The sequence below is a fragment of the Sapajus apella genome, unplaced genomic scaffold, assembly GCF_009761245.1.
Source record: "Sapajus apella isolate SASKATOON/1434 unplaced genomic scaffold, GSC_monkey_1.0 scaffold149, whole genome shotgun sequence".
NCBI lineage: Eukaryota > Metazoa > Chordata > Mammalia > Primates > Cebidae > Sapajus > Sapajus apella.
Window position 1 is genome coordinate 2096109 of NW_022437089.1, and position 18092 is coordinate 2114200.

General features: G+C 37.6%; 1 protein-coding gene across 3 annotated transcripts in view; it reads right to left on the reverse strand.

Annotated features, from left to right (window-relative positions):
• The window catches only part of TMLHE (trimethyllysine hydroxylase, epsilon), a 164146-nt gene that overhangs the window by 26093 nt on the left and 119961 nt on the right, over positions 1–18092 (reverse strand). For all 3 annotated transcript variants that reach the window (XM_032265296.1, XM_032265294.1, XM_032265295.1), the window contains one exon: positions 5993–6169. In XM_032265296.1, coding sequence (XP_032121187.1) covers positions 5993–6169 — 177 coding nt within the window. The remainder of the gene's footprint in view (positions 1–5992; positions 6170–18092) is intronic.

Genomic DNA, 18092 nt, shown 5'->3' on the forward strand with positions numbered 1-18092 from the left:
ATCACACCACTAAATACTATAGGTGGAACTAGAACCCCACCTTCTTGCTTCTAGAAGTTCAGTACCATTCTATGCTGCCTTCCTCTTCTACATGATATAGGATATTTCTGTCTAATTATATGACATCAACACAATATAATAAAATGACTTTGTAAGTGACTTCACCTGCTGTGCACCACCCTCACCCAAAAAAAGTCAAAAACCAACCTCAAAATGCTATAGAAAATCTTCAAGATAAGCAAGGAAGCAAGCAGCAGAAGGAGTGAAATGTTTGTCTATCATTTTTACTTCTCTCTCTCTTTTTCTCCCTCCCCATGATAAAAAAGTATCACACTTTGGATAATTTGGAAAGCATAAAAGTCACCATGTTTATCTTTCTACCACCCAGATGAAACTATGATTGACAGGTTGGCATCATTCCTTCCAGTTTTTTTCTATGTATTCTCTTATTTTATATAATTTATATACATAAATATAGTATATAAAACTTGAGACCCTGCCATTGTCACTTAACATTGTAACAATTTTTAAAATTAAATTTTATCATTTTTAAAATTAAGTCTTCATTAAAGTTAATTTTTAAAGCTTGCAAAATGTACATTACCAAGATTTACCTAACCCATTTGTTCTTCTGGGTATGTATATTTATTTTAAATTTTTTCCTATTATTTAATAGTGATCATCTTTAACCATATTTCTAATAATTTAGAAATAGAATGCATATTATATTTCTTGAAAGTTTGTAGCTTTGTATTTAGAAATTTCAAAGCTACAAACTTTCAAGAGTTCTGAATATACATAATCATATTACTTTCCAGAAAGTCTACTAATATTCATTCCCTCCAACAGTACCTATGTGTCTATCAAAATGGAGTATTCTTATTTTTAAAATATATATTTTTTCTAATTTGGTAAGTAAAGTGAAACTGCCATCATGTAATAATTTTAATTTATTTGTTTACTAATAAGGCTAATAAGAATACTTTTTCTATTTGTTAGACATCTATGTTTCTTTAATGCAGGGGTTACCAAACTATGGTTTATGAGTCAAATCTGGTGCTTGGTTTTGTAATGCCTGTCTCAGAACACATGAATGTCCATTTTGTTACATATTGTCTATAGCTCCATTTACTCACAACTCAAGAGCTGAAGAATTGAATAGTTGTGACAGAGACCATATAGCCCACAGAGTTTAAAAATATTTACCATCTGGTTCTTTACAGAAAATGTTTGCTACTCCTGCTTTAATGATTTGTCCGTTCAGTCCTTTCTCACATTTTTCTATTGGAATACTTGTACTTTTCTTACAATTTAACAATAGCACCTTACATATTAAGGTTAGTTAGTCTTTGTCATATATTTTGCTAATATTTTGCCAAGTTGCCTGTTTTTAAATAAATGTTTCTACGGCATTGATTTTTCTACTGTAAAGAAATTAGTAGTCAATGTATGGATTGTAAGTATGTTTTTTCCTCCAATACTTTTTCTTTTAATTTTTTTATTTGGAGATAATAGATTCATAGGATGTTGAAAAGAAATGTGTAGGAAAGTCCCATGAGCTCTTCCCCAAGCCTTCCTTGATGTTAACATGTTATATAACCACAGTACAATGCCCAAACCAAGAAAGTGGTATTGGTACAATCCATTGAGCTTATTCAGATTTAAGCAGTTAAACATATATTTGTTTATGTGCATAGATCTATGCAGTGTAATTATATGTGTAACTTTGTGTAACCACCACCACAGTCAAGATACTCAACCATATGACTCCGTGTTACCCTTTTATAGCTACATCTGCCACCTCCTACCCCTGCATCCCTAACTCCTAGCAACAAATAATCTGTTCGCTATCTCTATAATTATGTTATTTCATGAATATTACATAAACGAAATCATGTAGATTGGCTGTTTTACTTCAGCAAAATTTAACTGATGTTTTTCTGAGTTACTGTGTCTATCATTAGCTCATTTCTTTTCATTGCTGAGTAGCATTTTATTGTATGGATGGTTTGTTTAACCATTCACCTATTGGGTAGTTTCCAGTTCTTGGCTATTACAAATAAGGCTGATGTGAACATTAATGCGAAGGGTTTTTGTTGTGAACATAAGTTTTCATTTCTTTGGGATAAATGCCCAGGAGTGTGATTTCTGGTTGCATGTTTAGGTTTCTTTTTTCTTTTTTTCTTTTTCTTTCTTTCTTTTTTCTTTTTTTAAGAAACTACCAAACTGTTTTCCAGAGTATAGCATTTTACATTCCCATGAGCAAACTATAAGTGATAGAATTTCTCTGAATCTTCTCTATTATTTGGTGTAGTCACTGTTTTCTAATTTAGTCATTTTGATAGGTATGTAGTGCAGACTCATTGTGATATTAACTTTCTATTTTTTTTTTTTTTTGAGACGGAGTCTTGCTCCAGCACCAGGTGCCAGGTTGGAGTGCAGTGGCATGATCTCGGCTCACTGCAACCTCTGCCTCTCAGATTCAAGCAGTTCTCCTGCCTCAGCCTCCAGAGTAGCTGGGACTGCATGTGTGCGCCACCATGCCAAGCTAATTTTTGTGTTTTTTTTTTGTTTTTTTGTTTTTTTTTTTTTTTTTTTTTTTTTTAGTAGAGACTGTGTTTCACCATGTTGGCCAGGATGGTCTTGATCTCTTGACCTCATCATCCGCCCATCTTGGCCTCCCAAAGTGCTGGGATTACAGGTGTGAGCCACTGCACCTGGCCCGTGATATTAACTTTCATTTCTCTAACAGATAATAACGTTGAACATCTTTACATGTGCTTATGTGCCATCTGTATATCCTATTCAGGAAAATATGTGAGCATATCTTTTTTCCCTTTTTAAATTGTATTGCTTGTTTTATATGCTGAGTTTTAAGAGTTCTAGCACCAGGCAAAATCTGAAGATGTTCTTCTATATTCTTTTCTTGAAGTTTTATAGTTTCATGTTATACATTTAAGTCTACAGTCTACGATAAGTTGGTTTATATATAAGGTGTGAGACTTGGGTTGAGGTTCTTTTATCGTCTCATTATGGATGTCCAATTCCTCCAGCACCAATGATGATTGAAACAAAATAAGAGAGGACACAAACAGATGGAGAAACATTCCATGTTCATGGTTAGGAAGAATCAATATCTTGAAAATGGCCATACTGACCAAAGTAATTTACAGATTCAACGCTATCCCCATCAAGCTACCAATGACCTTCTTCACAGAACTGGAAAAAAAACACCTTAAACTTCATATGGAACCAAAAGAGCCCACATAGCCAAGTCAATTCTAAGCAAAAAGAACAAAGCTGGAAGCATCACACTACCAGACTTCAAACTATACTACAAGGCTACAGTAATCAAAACAGCATGGTACTGGTACCAAAACAGAGATATAGACCGATGGAACAGAACAGAGGCCTCGGAGGCAATGCAACATATCTACAACCATCTGATCTTTGACAAACCAGACAAAAACAAGCAATGGGGAAAGGATTCCCTGTTCAATAAGTGGTGTTGGGAAAACTGGCTAGCCATGTGCAGAAAGCAGAAACTGGACCCCTTCCTGACACCTTACACTAAAATTAACTCCAGATGGATTAAAGACTTAAACATAAGACCTAACACCATAAAAACCCTAGAAGAAAATGTAGGTAAAACCATGCAGGACATAGGTGTAGGCAAGGACTTCATGACCAAAACACCAAAAGCACTGACAACAAAAGCCAAAATAGACAAATGGGACCTAATCAAACTCCACAGCTTCTGCACGGCAAAAGAAACAGTCGTTAGAGTGAATCAGCAACTAACAGAATGGGAAAAACATTTTGCAGTTTACGCATCTGACAAAGGGCTGATGTCCAGAATTTACAAAGGACTAAAACAGATTTACAAGAAAAAAACTAACAAGCCCATTCAAAAGTGGGCAAATGATATGAACAGATACTTTACAAAAGAAGATATACATGAGGCCAAAAAACATATGAAAAAATGCTCATCATCACTGGTCATCAGAGAAATGCAAATCAAAACAACATTGAGATACCATCTCACGCCAGTTAGAATGGCGACCATTAAAAAAATCTGGAGACAACAGATGCTGGAGAGGATGTGGAGAAATAGGAATACTTTTGCACTGTTGGTGGGAGTGTAAATTAGTTCAACCATTCTGGAAGACAGTGTGGTGATTCCTCAAGGACCTAGAAATAGAAATTCCATTTGACCCAGCAATCTCATTACTGGGTATGTATCCAAAGGATTATAAATCGTTCTACTATAAGGACACGTGCACACGAATGTTCATTGCAGCACTGTTTACAATAGCAAAGAGCTGGAACCAACCCAAATGCCCATCAATGATAGACAGGACAGGGAAAATGTGGCACATATACACCATGGAATATTATGCAGCTATCAAAAATGATGAGTTTGTGTCCTTTGTAGTGACATGGATGAACCTGGAAACCATCATTCTCAGCAAACTGACAGAAGAGCAGAAGATGAAACACCGCATGTTCTCACTCATAGGCAGGTGTTGAACAATGAGAACACATGGACACAGGGAGGGGAGTACTACACACTGGGGTCAGTTGGCGGGAAATAGGGGAGGGACAGTGGGGGATGGGGAGTTGGGTAGAGATAGCAAGGGGAGAGATGCCAGGTGTAGGTGATGGGGAGGAAGACAGCAAATCACACTGCCACGTGTGTACCTATGCAACAATCTTGCATGTTCTTCACATGTACCCCAAAACCGAAAATGCAATAATATAAATTGGAATAAATAAATAAATAAATACAAATTAATAAAAATATAATGAAAAATATAGTACAGTGCAGCAATGTTTGTAGCAGACAGCATGAACAAGCTGTAATTGCTTGCCGCAATAAAGAGGATGCATGTCGTAAAGAAGAGAAGGATATGCCACCCCAAAAAAAGAAAAGAAAGAAAAGAAAAGAAAAGAAAAGACTATTCTTCCTCCATTGAATGGCTTTTGCAATTTTGCCAAAGATCAGTTGCCTATATTTCTGTGGATCTATTTCTGGGTTTTCTATTCTGTTCCATTGATCTATGTATCTGTCCCTCCACCAATACCACACTGTTTTGATTACTGCAGTTTTAACATCAGAAAGTGATTTCTTCCCATTTAATTCTTCACTTTCATAATTGTGCTGGCTCTCCTAGGGCCTGTGTATTTCATTTAAATTTTAGAACAAGCTTGTTTATAAAAAAATCTTGCTTTTATTTTGACAGGAATTGCATTAAAACTACAGATCAGTTTGGAGAAAACTGACATCATTACTATGTTGAGTCTTCCAATCCATGAATATGATTTGCCTCTCCACGTATTTGTCTTCTTTGGTTTCTTTCATCAGCATTTAATAATTTTTATAATATAGATCATATACATATTTTGTTAGATTATAGCTAAGTATTTAAATTTCTTTGAAGCAATTGAAATGGTCATTTTTCATTTCAGTTTCCACATAGAAATACAATTGATATTTGTGTGTTGATCTTGTGTCCTGTGACCTTACTGAACTCATTTATTAGTTCTCATAGCTTTATTGTAGGCTACTTGAGGTAGTCTATGTTAGGCTGTCATATATCTGCAAATAAGGAGTTTTATTTTTTCCTTTCTAATATGTATGTATTTTACTAATTTTTCTGGACTTACTGTAATAGAATTTTCAGTACTATGATAAACAACAGTGGTGAGAGTGGATGTTAAATCACAGTGGTAAGAGTGGACATCCTTGCCATGTTCCCTGTCTTAGAGGGAAAGCGTTCAGTCTCACCATTAGGTATAATGTTAGCTGTGGATTGTAAAAACTTTATTTGAAGAAAAAAATAAAATGTTTCAAAAAATCCTTCCAAAACAAGAAAAAAAGAAAAGTAACTAAGAGAATAACCTGTTTTTGAAAGGAACAAACCATTTTCCACAAAATAATTGTTCTTTATAAGAGTACCCCCAAAGAAGACCAAGTCTCCTGCCCACTCACAAGTAAAAAAGAGTGTGGTCTCATCCAGATGTATAGTCTTTGGCTTGATACATAAATCCACACTGGCTGTGTCCAGGCTGCGCTGATGAGTCTTAGAGTTGTAGCATGATGCTGAGCGGCAGTGGTCTCGAAGCCAGACATAATCAAAGCGCATCACGGTGTTAGCATATTTCAGCTCTGGGGAAAAGATCACGAAAATCAGAACTATTTATTGAAATAACTTTTAAAAAATCAGCATTCAGAAAACTTCCTTCTAAAAGTCTTCTACCAAGAAATAAGCAAGAGCAATAAGGGTTGAGGGGGGATTTGTCCCTTATCAGATATTAAAATATACTGTAGAACTTCTATAATTAAAATGATGTAATGTTGTACTTTAATAGGAAGATAAAACAATGGAAGAATATAAAAAACCCAGAAACATACCCAAATTGATATGAAAATCTGATATGCAATAAAGTGACAGTAAAAGTCACTGGGCAAAAGATGAATTTTTAAATAAATGGTGTTGGGACAACTAGATAGAACTTAGGAAAAGTTAAATTTGTGTCTATACGTCATGTTGCCACTAGGTCACCAAAATAAACTCAAAATATATAAAAGTACTAAATTTCGAGTATGAAACCATTCAAGTATCAAAAGAAGGAAGCATAGGTGGGTAGAGAATATATAGGAGGTGATATGGTTTGGCTCTATGCCCCCACCCAAATCTCATTTTTAATTGTAATCCCCAATGTTGGGGGAGGGACTTGGTGGGAGGTGATTAGATCATGGGAGCGAACTTCCCCCTTGCTGTTCTCCTGAAAGTGACTGAGCTCTCACGAGATTTGGTTGTTTAAAAGTGTGTAGCACTTGCTGTAAAGTTCCCTGAAAATGTAGAAGTGACTTTGGGACTGGATAGCAGGTAGAGATTGAAACAGTTTGGAGGGCTCAGAAGAAGACAGAAAGGCAAGGGAATGTTTGGAACTTCATAGAGACTTGTTGAATAGTTTTGACCAAAATGCTGATAGCGATGCAAACAGTGAAGTCTATGCTGAGGTGGTCTCAGATGGAGCTGAGGAACTTATTGGGAACTGGAGTAAAGGTCATTCTTGCTATGCTTTATCAGAGACTGGCAGCATTGTGTCCCTGCTCCAGGAATTTGTGGAACTTTTGACTTGAGAGAGCTGATTTAGAGCATCTGGCAGAAGAAATGTCTAAGCAGCAAAGTGTTCAAGATGTGGCCTGGCTGCTTCTAATAGTGTATGCTCATATGCATTTGCAGAGATGGTTTGAAATTGGAACTTATATTTAAAAGGGAAACAGGTATAAAAGGTTGGAAAATTTGCAGTGAGACCATGTGGTGGAAAAAAAAGCACATTTTCTTTTTTTTTTCTAGGGAGGAATTCAAGGCTACAGAAATTTCCATAAGCAAAGAGAATCCAAATGATAATAACCAAGACAATGGGGAAAATGTCTCCAGGGCATGTCAAAGACCTTTGCAGCAGCCCCTCCCATCACAGGCCCTGAGGCCTAGAGGGAAAAAAATGTTTTGTGGGCCAGGCCCAGGGCCCCACTGCTCTGTGCAGCCTTGGGACATGGCTCCCATGTCCCATATCTGTGTGTCTCAGCTGTTCCAGCTCTAGCCATGGTTAAAAGGGACTAAGGAACAGCTTGGGCCATTCTTCAGAGGATACAAGCCCCAAGCCTTGGTGGCTTCCATGCGTTGCTGGGCCTATGGGTGTCTGGAAGGCAAGAGTTGAGGTTTGGGAGCCTCCACCTAGATTTCAGAGGATGGATGGAAATGCCTGGATGTCCAGACAGAAGTCTGCTGGGGCAGAGCCCTTATGGAGAACCTCTACTAGGACAGTGTGGAGGGGAAATGTGGAGTTGGAGGCCCTACACAGAGCCTCCACTGGTGCGCTGCCTAGTGGAACTATGATAAGAGGGCTACAATCCTTAAGACCCCAGAATGGTAGATACACCAATAACTTGCACCGTGCACTTGGAAAAGCCACAGCCACTCAATGCCAGACTGTGAAAGTACCCTTGGAGACTGTACCCCTCAAAGTCACAGGGGTAGAGCTGCCCAAGGCCATGGGAGCCCACCCCTTGCATCAACAAGCCCTCAATGTGAGACATGGAGTCAAAGGAGATTATCTTGGAGCTTTAAAATTTACTGACTGCCCTGTTGGGTCTTGAACTTGCATGGGACCCTGTGCCCCCTTGGCTTTGTCCAGTTTCATTCATTTGGAATGGGAGCATTTACCCAATGCCTGTGTCCCCATTGTATCTTGGAAGAAACAAACTTGTTTTTGATTTACAGGCTCATAGGTGGAAGAGACTTGCCTCGACTCAGATGAGACTTTGGACTTGAACTTTTGAGTTAGTGCTGGAATTAGTTAAGACTTTAGGGGACTGTTGGAAGGCATGATTGGTTTTGAAATTTGAAAAGGACATAAGATTTGGGAGGGGCTGTGTGGAATGTTGGAATTATATGGTTTGGCTCTGTGTCTCCACCCCAATCTCATGTTTAATTGTAATCCCCAGCGTTGGAGGAGGGACCTGGTGGGAGGTGATTGGATCACGGGGGCAAATTCTCCCCTTGTTGCTCCCATGATAGTGAGTTCTCACAAGATCTGGTTGTTTAAAAGTGTATAGCACTTCCCCATTTGCCGTTTCTCTCTCCTGCTCCACAATGGTAAGATATGCTTGCTTCCCCTTTACCTTCTACCAAGAGTGTAAGTTTCCTGAGGCCTCCTAGCCATGCTTCTTGTACAGCCTATGGAACTATGTCAATTAAACTTCTTTTATTCATAAATTAACCAGTTCTGGCAGTTATTTATGGCAATGTGAGAACAGACTAATACAGGAGGCCCCTTGTACTATTTTAGCAACTAACCTCCTGTTAATTTGAAGTTATTGCAAAATAAAAAATTACAAAAAACAAAGACTTTCCATACATCTGGTTATTCATTTAGAAGAGGTAAATAAAGTATGATATCCAATTTACAAGGGAAAAGAAAAAAAAAGTTATGTCTTCATATAATTCAAAAAATAAATTTCTGATTGATTAAAGTATAAAAAATTTAAAGTATAAAACATTATATGTTGACAATATTGAGATAGGAAAGTCTGTTTTAATATGATACAAAAAGCATAGAGATAAATTTGTCTATATGAAAATAAACACCTTCTATTCTGCAAACAATGTACAAAAAAAGTTAAAAGACAAGTAACAAGGAAAATGTTTTTAACATAAAAGGATTAATTTCCAGCATATAGAATAAACTTCTGTGATCATTAAAGATAAAAACCCAACAGAAAAATAGGTAAAGGATATCAAGAAGGAAAGTCACTAGAAGTGACTGGTAAACATACGAACTGCCCCTAGCCTTAATAATAATCAAATAAATGGATATTTAAACCAAAATGTGGTACCATTTTATATCCATAATAGCAACAAAAGTTTTAAAGGCTGATTAAAATGTTTTTTAAAGGATGTGAGGAAATGTATACTTGTAAACATTGGTAGTAGGAGTATAAATTGTTAAATTTATACTAGATGACAATCAGCAAGTTTCTATGAAAATAATTTAAAATGTGCATATTTGACCCAGAAATTTGCCTCTCAGTATTTATCTTTTTTTCTCTTGGACTTTATTTATTTTATCTTTTAATAAGTATTTTTTATTTCAATAGCTTTTGGGGCTCAAGTGGTTTTTGGTTACATGGATGAATTGCATAGTGGTGAAGTCAGGGATTTCAGTGCTCCCATCATCCAAGTAGTGTACACAAAACCTAATATGTAGTTTTTTATCCCTAACCCCCCCCTCTTCTGAGTCTCCAATGTCCATTATACCACTCTGTATGCCTTTGCATAACATAGCTTAGTTCCCACTTATAACTGAGAACATACAGTATTTGGTTTTCCATTCCTGAATTACTCCATTTAGAATAATGTCCTCTGGCTCCATCCAAGTTGCTGCAAAAGACATTATTTCATTCTGTTTATGGCTGAGTAGTATTCCATGGTGTGTGTGTGTGTGTGTGTGTGTGTGTATACATATATATACACATAAATATATATACACACATATATATGTGTATATTTATATATATTTTTTTCTTTATCCACTTATTGGTTGATGGGCACTGAGGTTAGTTCCATATCCTTGCCATTGTAAATTGTGCTGTGATAAACATACACATACAGGTGTCTTTTTGATATAATGACTTCTTTTCCTTTGGGCAAATAGTAGGTCATCTCTCAGTATTTATCCTATAGAAAGTGTCACACATGTGGAGCTGCATGTAAGGATATTTATAATAGCGATGTTTATAATGGTAAAAATAATTAGAAAAAAGACTAAATGTCTATCAGTGGGGGAAGCGGAAGAATATCTAAATGAACTGTGGTTTATCCACATTGTAAGATATTAAGCAATAGTTTTTAAAAATTGCTATACATGTAACTCTCATGTTCACTTTCATTGTTATTATCATTCTCAAGGACAACTAACTAAAGCTCAGAGATGCTAAGTAACTTTGTAAGAACGTAATCATTAGGTGGTACACCTAGGACATGAACCCAAGTCATGCAGCCCCACAGACTAGTACACTAGTGTGTCTCAAAGTATAGCCTTGGGAGTCTGGAGCTGAAACTTCTAGAAAAACACAGTGAGGAGCTTGACAAATTTCCTCCCCCAAAAGCATTGATAAAAGTGGCCAAAACAAAAAAAGCAGCACTTCAGGACTCTAGAAATTGTTCAAAGGTATACAGCAAATTGAGAAATATTTATTCTATTTTTAATTTCTTTAGTAATCTTGATACTGTTTCTCATAATTGCTACACCAATCTACATTCTCACCAACAGGGTACAAGAGTTCCTTTTTATCCACACCCTTGCCAACATTTGTTATCTCTTGCTTTTTTGATAATAGATATTCTAATGGGTGTCAGGTGGTATATCAGAGTAGCTTTGATTTGCATTTATCTTATGATTAGTGATGTTGAACATCTTTTCATATATGTGTTGGTCATTTGAATGTCTTCTTTGGGGAAATGTCTATCCATTGATCATTTTTAAATTGGGTTATGTGTTTTATTGCTATTGAGTTGTATGAGTTCTTTATAAATTTTAAGTATTAACCCCTTATTACAAGTACAATTAGCAAATATTTTTTCCTAATCCACAGGATAGCTTTTCATTTTGTTGATTGTTTACTTTGCTGTGCGTAAGCTAGTTAGTTTGATATTGTCCCATTTATTTATTTTGGTTTTTGTAGCCTAAGCAGTTGGTGTGATATCCAAAAATATTATTGCCAAGGCCAATGTTTTGTTTTGATTTTTTTTTCATTTATTTATTTTATTGCATTTTAGGTTTTGGGGTACATGTGAAGAACATGCAAGATTGTTGCAGAGGTACACACGTGGCAGTGTGATTTGCTGCCTTCCTCCCTATCACCTACATCTGGCATCTCTCCCCTTGCTATCTCTCCCCAACTCTCCACCCCCCCACCATCCCTCCCCTATTTCCCCTCAACTGACCCCAGTGTGTAGTGCTCCCCTCCCTGTGTCCATGGGTTCTCATTGTTCAACACCCGCCTATGAGTGACAACATGTAGTGTTTGATCTTCTGCTTTTCTGTCAGTTTGCTGAAAATGATGGTTTCCAGGTTCATCCATGTCCCTACATAGGACACAAACTCGTCGTTTTAGATGGCTGCATAATATTCCATGGTGTAAATGTGCCACATTTTCCCTGTCCAGTCTATCATCGATGGGCATTTGGGTCGGTTCCAGGTCTTTGCTATTGTAAACAGTGCTGCAATGAACATTCGTGTGCACGTGTCCTTATAGTAGAACGATTTATAATCCTTTGGATATATACCCAGTAATGGGATTGCTGGGTCAAATGGAATTTCTATTTCTAGGTCCTTGAGGAATCGCCACACTGTCTTCCACAATGGTTGAACTAATTTACACTCCCACCAACAGTGTAAAAGTGTTCCTATTTCTCCACATCCTCTCCAGCATCTGTTGTCTCTAGATTTTTTAATGATCGCCATTCTAACTGGCGTGAGATGGTATCTCAATGTAGTTTTGATTTGCATTTCTCTGATGACCAGTGATGATGAGCATTTTTTCATATGTTTGTTGGCCTCATGTATGTCTTCTTTTGTAAAGTATCTGTTCATATCCTTTGCCCACTTTTGAATGGGCTTGTTCGTTTTTTTCTTGTAAATCTGTTTTAGTTCTTTGTAAATTCTGGACATCAGCCCTTTGTCAGATGCGTAAACTGCAAAATGTTTTTCCCATTCTCTTGGTTGCCGATTCACTCTAATGACTGTTTCTTTTGCTGTGCAGAAGCTGTGGAGTTTCATTAGGTCCCATTTGTCTATTTTGGCTTTTGTTGTCAATGCTTTTGGTGTTTTGGTCATGAAGTCCTTGCCTACACCTATGTCCTGCATGGTTTTGCCTAGATTTTCTTCTAGGGTTTTTATGGTGTTAGGTCTTATGTTTAAGTCTTTAATCCATCTGGAGTTAATTTTAGTGTAAGGTGTCAGGAAGGGGTCCAGTTTCTGCTTTCTGCACATGGCTAGCCAGTTTTCCCAACACCATTTATTAAACAGGGAATCCTTTCCCCATTGCTTGTTTTTGTCTGGTTTGTCAAAGATCAGATGGTTGTAGATATGTTGTGTTGCCTCCAAGGCCTCTGTTCTGTTCCATTGGTCTATATCTCTGTTTTGGTACCAATACCATGCTGTTTTGATTACTGTAGCCTTGTAGTGTAGTTTGACGTCCGGTAATGTGATGCCTCCCGCTTTGTTCTTTTTGCTTAGAATTGACTTGGCTATGCGGGCTTTCTTTTGGTTCCATATGAAGTTTAAGGTGGTTTTTTCCAGTTCTGTGAAGGAGGTCATTGGTAGCTTGATGGGGATAGCATTGAATCTGTAAATTACTTTGGGCAGTATGGCCATTTTCACAGTATTTGTTCTTCCTAACCATGAACATGGAATGTTTCTCCATCTGTTTGTGTCCTCTCTTATTTCATTGAGCAGTGGCTTGTAGCTCTCCTTGAAGAGGTCCTTTACATTCCTTGTTAGTTGTATTCCTAGGTATTTTATTCTCTTTGTGGCAATTGTGAATGGGAGTTCATTCTTGATTTGGCTCTCTGTTAGTCAGTTATTGGTGTATAGGAATGCTTGTGATTTTTGCACATTGATTTTGTATCCTGAGACTTTGCTGACGTTGCTTATCAATTTCAGGAGATTTTGGGCTGTTATGATGGGGTCTTCTAGATATACAATCATGTCGTCTGCAAATAGAGTCAATTTGACTTCCTCCTTTCCTATTTGAATATGCTTTATTTCTTTTTCTTGCCTGGTTGCTCTGGCTAGAACTTCCAGTACTATATTGAATAGGAGTTCTGAGAAAGGGCATCCTTGTCTAGTGCCAGATTTCAAGGGGAATGCTTCCAGTTTTTGCCCATTCAGTATGATATTGGCTGTTGGTTTGTCATAAATAGCTTTTATTATTTTGAGATACGTTCCATCGATACCTAGCTTATTGAGGGTTTTTAGCATAAAGGGCTGTTGAATTTTGTCAAAGGCCTTCTCTGCATCAATTGAGATAATCATGTGGTTTTTGTCTTTGCTTCTGTTTATGTGGTGAATTATGTTTATAGACTTGCGTATGTTGAACCAGCCTTGCATCCCCGGGATGAAGCCTACTTGATCATGGTGGATAAGCTTTTTGATGTGCTGTTGCAATCGGCTTGCCAGTATTTTACTGAAGATTTTAGCGTCTATGTTCATCATGTATATTGGCCTGAAGTTTTCTTTTCTTGCTGAGTCTCTGCCGGGTTTTGGAATCAGGATGATGTTGGTGTCATAAAATGATTTGGGAAGAATTCCCTCTTTTTGTATTGTTTGGAATAGTTTCAGAAGGAATGGTACCAGCTCCTCTTTGTATGTCTGGTAGAATTCGGCTGTGAACCCGTCTGGACCTCGGCTTTTTTTGGGTGGTAAGCTCTTAATTGCTGCCTCAACTTCAGACCTTGCTATGGGTCTGTTCAGGGTTTCAACTTCTTCCTGGTTTAAGCTTGGGAGGAGGCAAGTGTCCAGGAATTTATCCATTTCTTCCACATTTACTAGTTGATGTGCATAGAGTTGTTTGTAATAATCTCTGATTATGGTTTGAATTTCTGTGGAATCTGTGGTGATATCTCCGTTATCGTTTTTTATTGCACCAATTTGGTTATTTTCAGTTTTCTTTTTTATTAATCTGGCTAGTGGTCTGTCTATTTCGTTGATCTTTTCGAAAAACCAGCTCCTGGATTTATTGATTTTTTGAAGGGTGTTTTGTGTCTCTATCTCCTTCAGTTCTGCTCTGATCTTAGTTATTTCTTGTCTTCTGCTAGGTTTTGAGTTTTTTTGATCTTGCTCCTCTAGCTCTTTCAATTTTGACGATAGGGTGTCAGTTTTTGATCTCTCCTTGCTTCTCATGTGGGCACTTATTGCTATATATTTTCCTCTAGAGACTGCTTTAAATGTGTTCCAGAGATTGTGGTATGTTGTGTCTTCATCGTCGTTGGTTTCGAAGAACATCTTTATTTCTGCCTTCATTTCATTGTTTATCCAGTCACCATTCAAGAGCAAGTTGTTCAGTTTCCATGAAGCTGTGCAGTTCTGGGTTAATTTTTGAATTCTGAGTTCTAACTTGATTGTACTGTGGTCTGAGAGACTGTTTGTTATGATTTCCGTTCTTTTGCATTTGATCAGGAATGATTTACTCCCAATTATGTGGTCGACTTTAGAGTAGGTGTGATGTGGTGCTGAGAAGAATGTATATTCTGTGGATTTAGGATGGAGAGTTCTGTAAATGTCTATTAGGTTTGCTTGTTCCAGGTCTGAGTTCAAGTCCTGGATATCCTTGTTAATTTTCTGTCTGGTTGATCTGTCTATTGTTGACAATGGGGTGTTAAAGTCTCCCACTATAATTGTGTGGGAGTCTAAGTCTCTTTGTAAGTCATTAAGAACTTGCCTTATTTATCTGGGTCCTCCTGTATTGGGTGCATATATATTTAGGATCGTTAGTTCTTCTTGTTGCATTGATCCTTTTACCATTATGTAATGTCCTTCTTTGTCTCTTTTGATCTTTGTTGCTTTAAAGTCTAATTTATCAGAGATGAGAATTGCAACTCCTGCTTTTTTTTGCTCTCCATTTGCTTGGTAAATCTTCCTCCATCCCTTTATTTTGAGCCTTTGAGTATCCTTGCATGTGAGATGGGTTTCCTGGATACAGCACACCAATGGGTTTTGGCTTTTTATCCAATTTGCCAGTTTGTGTCTTTTGATTGGGGCATTTAGTCCATTTACATTTAGGTTTAATATTGTTATGTGTGAATTTGATACTGCCATTTTGGTGCTAGCTGGCTGTTTTGCCCATTAGTTGATGTAGATTCTTCATTGTGTTGATTCTCTTTACCATTTGCTGTGTTTTTGGAGTGGCTGGTACTTGTTGTTCCTTTATATGTGTATAGCCTCTTTCAGGAGCTCTTGTAAAGCAGGCCTGGTGTTGACGAAATCTCTGAATACTTTCATGTTCACAAAGGATATTATTTTTCCTTCACTTATGAAGCTTAGTTTGGCAGGATAGGAGATTCTGGGTTGAAAGTTCTTTTCTTTAAGGATGTTGAATATTGGCCCCCACTCTCTTCTGGCTTGTAGGGTTTCTGCTGAGAGATCTGCTGTGAGTCTGATGGGCTTTCCTTTGTGGGTAACCCGACCTTTCTCTCTGGCTGCCCTTAGTATTTTCTTCTTCATTTCAACCCTGGTGAATCTGATGACTATGTGCCTTGCCAAGGCCAACGTTAAGGAGCTTTATCACCTATGTTTTCTTCTATGAGTTTTATGGTTTCAGGTTTTACTTTTGTTTAAATCTTCTATTTGTTTTGAGCTGATTTGTGTGTATGATGATAAAGATCTAATTTTATTCTTTTATGTTTTGAGTGTATGCCCAAAGAAACAAAAGTAGTACCTCATAAAGATATTTGTACTTCCATGTTCATTGCAGCATTATCCATGAAAGCCAAGATATGGAGACAACCTAAGCGTCTGGTGATGGATGAATGTATTATAAACTGTGGTATATATAGACAATGGAATATTATTCATCTTTTTAAAAAGGAGATCTTATGCTAAGTAAAATAAGCCAGATACAGAAAAAAAATTTGCGTGATCTCACTTGTATCCAGAATCTTTAAAAAAAAAAAAAAGTCAAATAAATATAGAGATAATAAAATAGTGGTTACCAGGGCCAGGGTAGGGGGATGTAGGAGGAAATGGGAGATGTATGGCTAGGGACACAAAGTAGGAGATATGTAGAATGAACAGATCTAGAGGTCTGTTATATAACATGAAGGCTATAGTTAATAACAGTGCATTGTATTTTGGACTTTTGCTAAATGAGTCAATTGTATCTGTTCTTGCCACAAAAAATGGGTGTGAGATGATCGATATGTTAATTTGCTTCACTATAGTAACCATTTTACTATCTATATGTATCTCATAATATCATGTCATATACTTTAAACATATACAATGCAATGTATTTTAAAAAGGAAGCATTTATTTACAAAAAAACTACTAAACTTTGGGTAAAAACAGTGGGAATCTATGGTGTATTTTAGCCTAGGGTGCCCCTACTCCTATTTCTCCACCCCTAGCTCCAATCAGCAGTAGTTCCACGAAGCTGGGTTAAACCAAGAAAACCAGTAGCTTTGCTGCCAAAGATGACTAACTTGATTTGGACCAGAGCATGCATAAAACCCCCATGCCCCTGGGTGTTATCAAAAACAATCAGGGAAGCCATGCTGATTGGGGTGAACAATAGACCAGAACAGCCAGAAATCTAACAAGGCTATATAGGGAGTGAAAAAGCTATAATGGACTTCGGAAACCTCCGACACATCCCTAGTATTTGGAAGGTTGCACATGCATGCAGTGCTATGTACACACTGAAAAGAGATTGGGAATGGCTCTAGTTATTCACATGTCTCTGGATGAAAATGAGGCTTTTTGTGGGAGGTATGAGAATGACAGAAAGTAAAAACCATGGCAAACTTCTCGTATTGGTTTGTTTGCATCATTATAGAGAAATACCCAAGGCTAAGTAACTTGTAAAGAAAAGAAGTTTATTGGGCTTACGGTTCTGCAGGCTGTACAGAAAGCATAGTGCTGGCATCTGCTTCTGGTGAGGGCCTCAGGAAGCTTATAATCATGGCAAAAGATGAAGGGGAGTTAGCACGACACATAGTGAGAGAGGGAGCGAGACAGAGGGAAGAAGTGCCAGGCTCTTTTAAACAACCAGATCTTGTGTGAACTCATTACTGAGGGGCTGGCACCAAGCTATTCATGAGGGATTTGCCCTCATGACCCAAACACCTCCCATCAGGCCCCACTTCCAACATTGGAGATCATATTTCAACGTGATATTTGGAGGAGACAAACATCCCAACTGTATCACTTGTAAATAGCTCAAACTTCAAGTTTATGCCTCAAACAACATACAGATAGATCCTCTGGCAAAGGGTGGAAGCCTTATTAGATTAAGTTTTTTAAGCATAACCTCTGACCAATAGTTGGCTGGTCTCTAAACCATATGACGAATTCTCAACTTGATGCCCCAGCCAGGCCTATGGACATCTATCTGGGCCAGATAGTCTTTTTGTCACAGGGTGCTGTCCTGTGCACTGTAGGATACTTAGCAGCATCCCTGGTCTCTACTGACTAGGTGTCAGCAGCATCTTCCTCTCCAGTTGTGACAACAAAAAATGTCTCCAGACAATGTCAAATGTCCCCTGGGGGGCAAAATAGACCCCAATTGAGAGCCATTGGGCTATGATGACCTCAGTGCAATGCCTAGAAAGCCACAGTTAAAAATAAAAACAAGAAGTAAAAACAAAACTCGAGCAGAGGCATCAGTGGCTACACATTGCAGGGGACAAAGACTCCACAGAATTACCCCAGTTGAGTCAGTAAACAAACAAATACACAAAAATATGCAACAATTCCACTGGGGAGGTCAGAGCTCAATTTTCACAAAATGTTATCTAAAA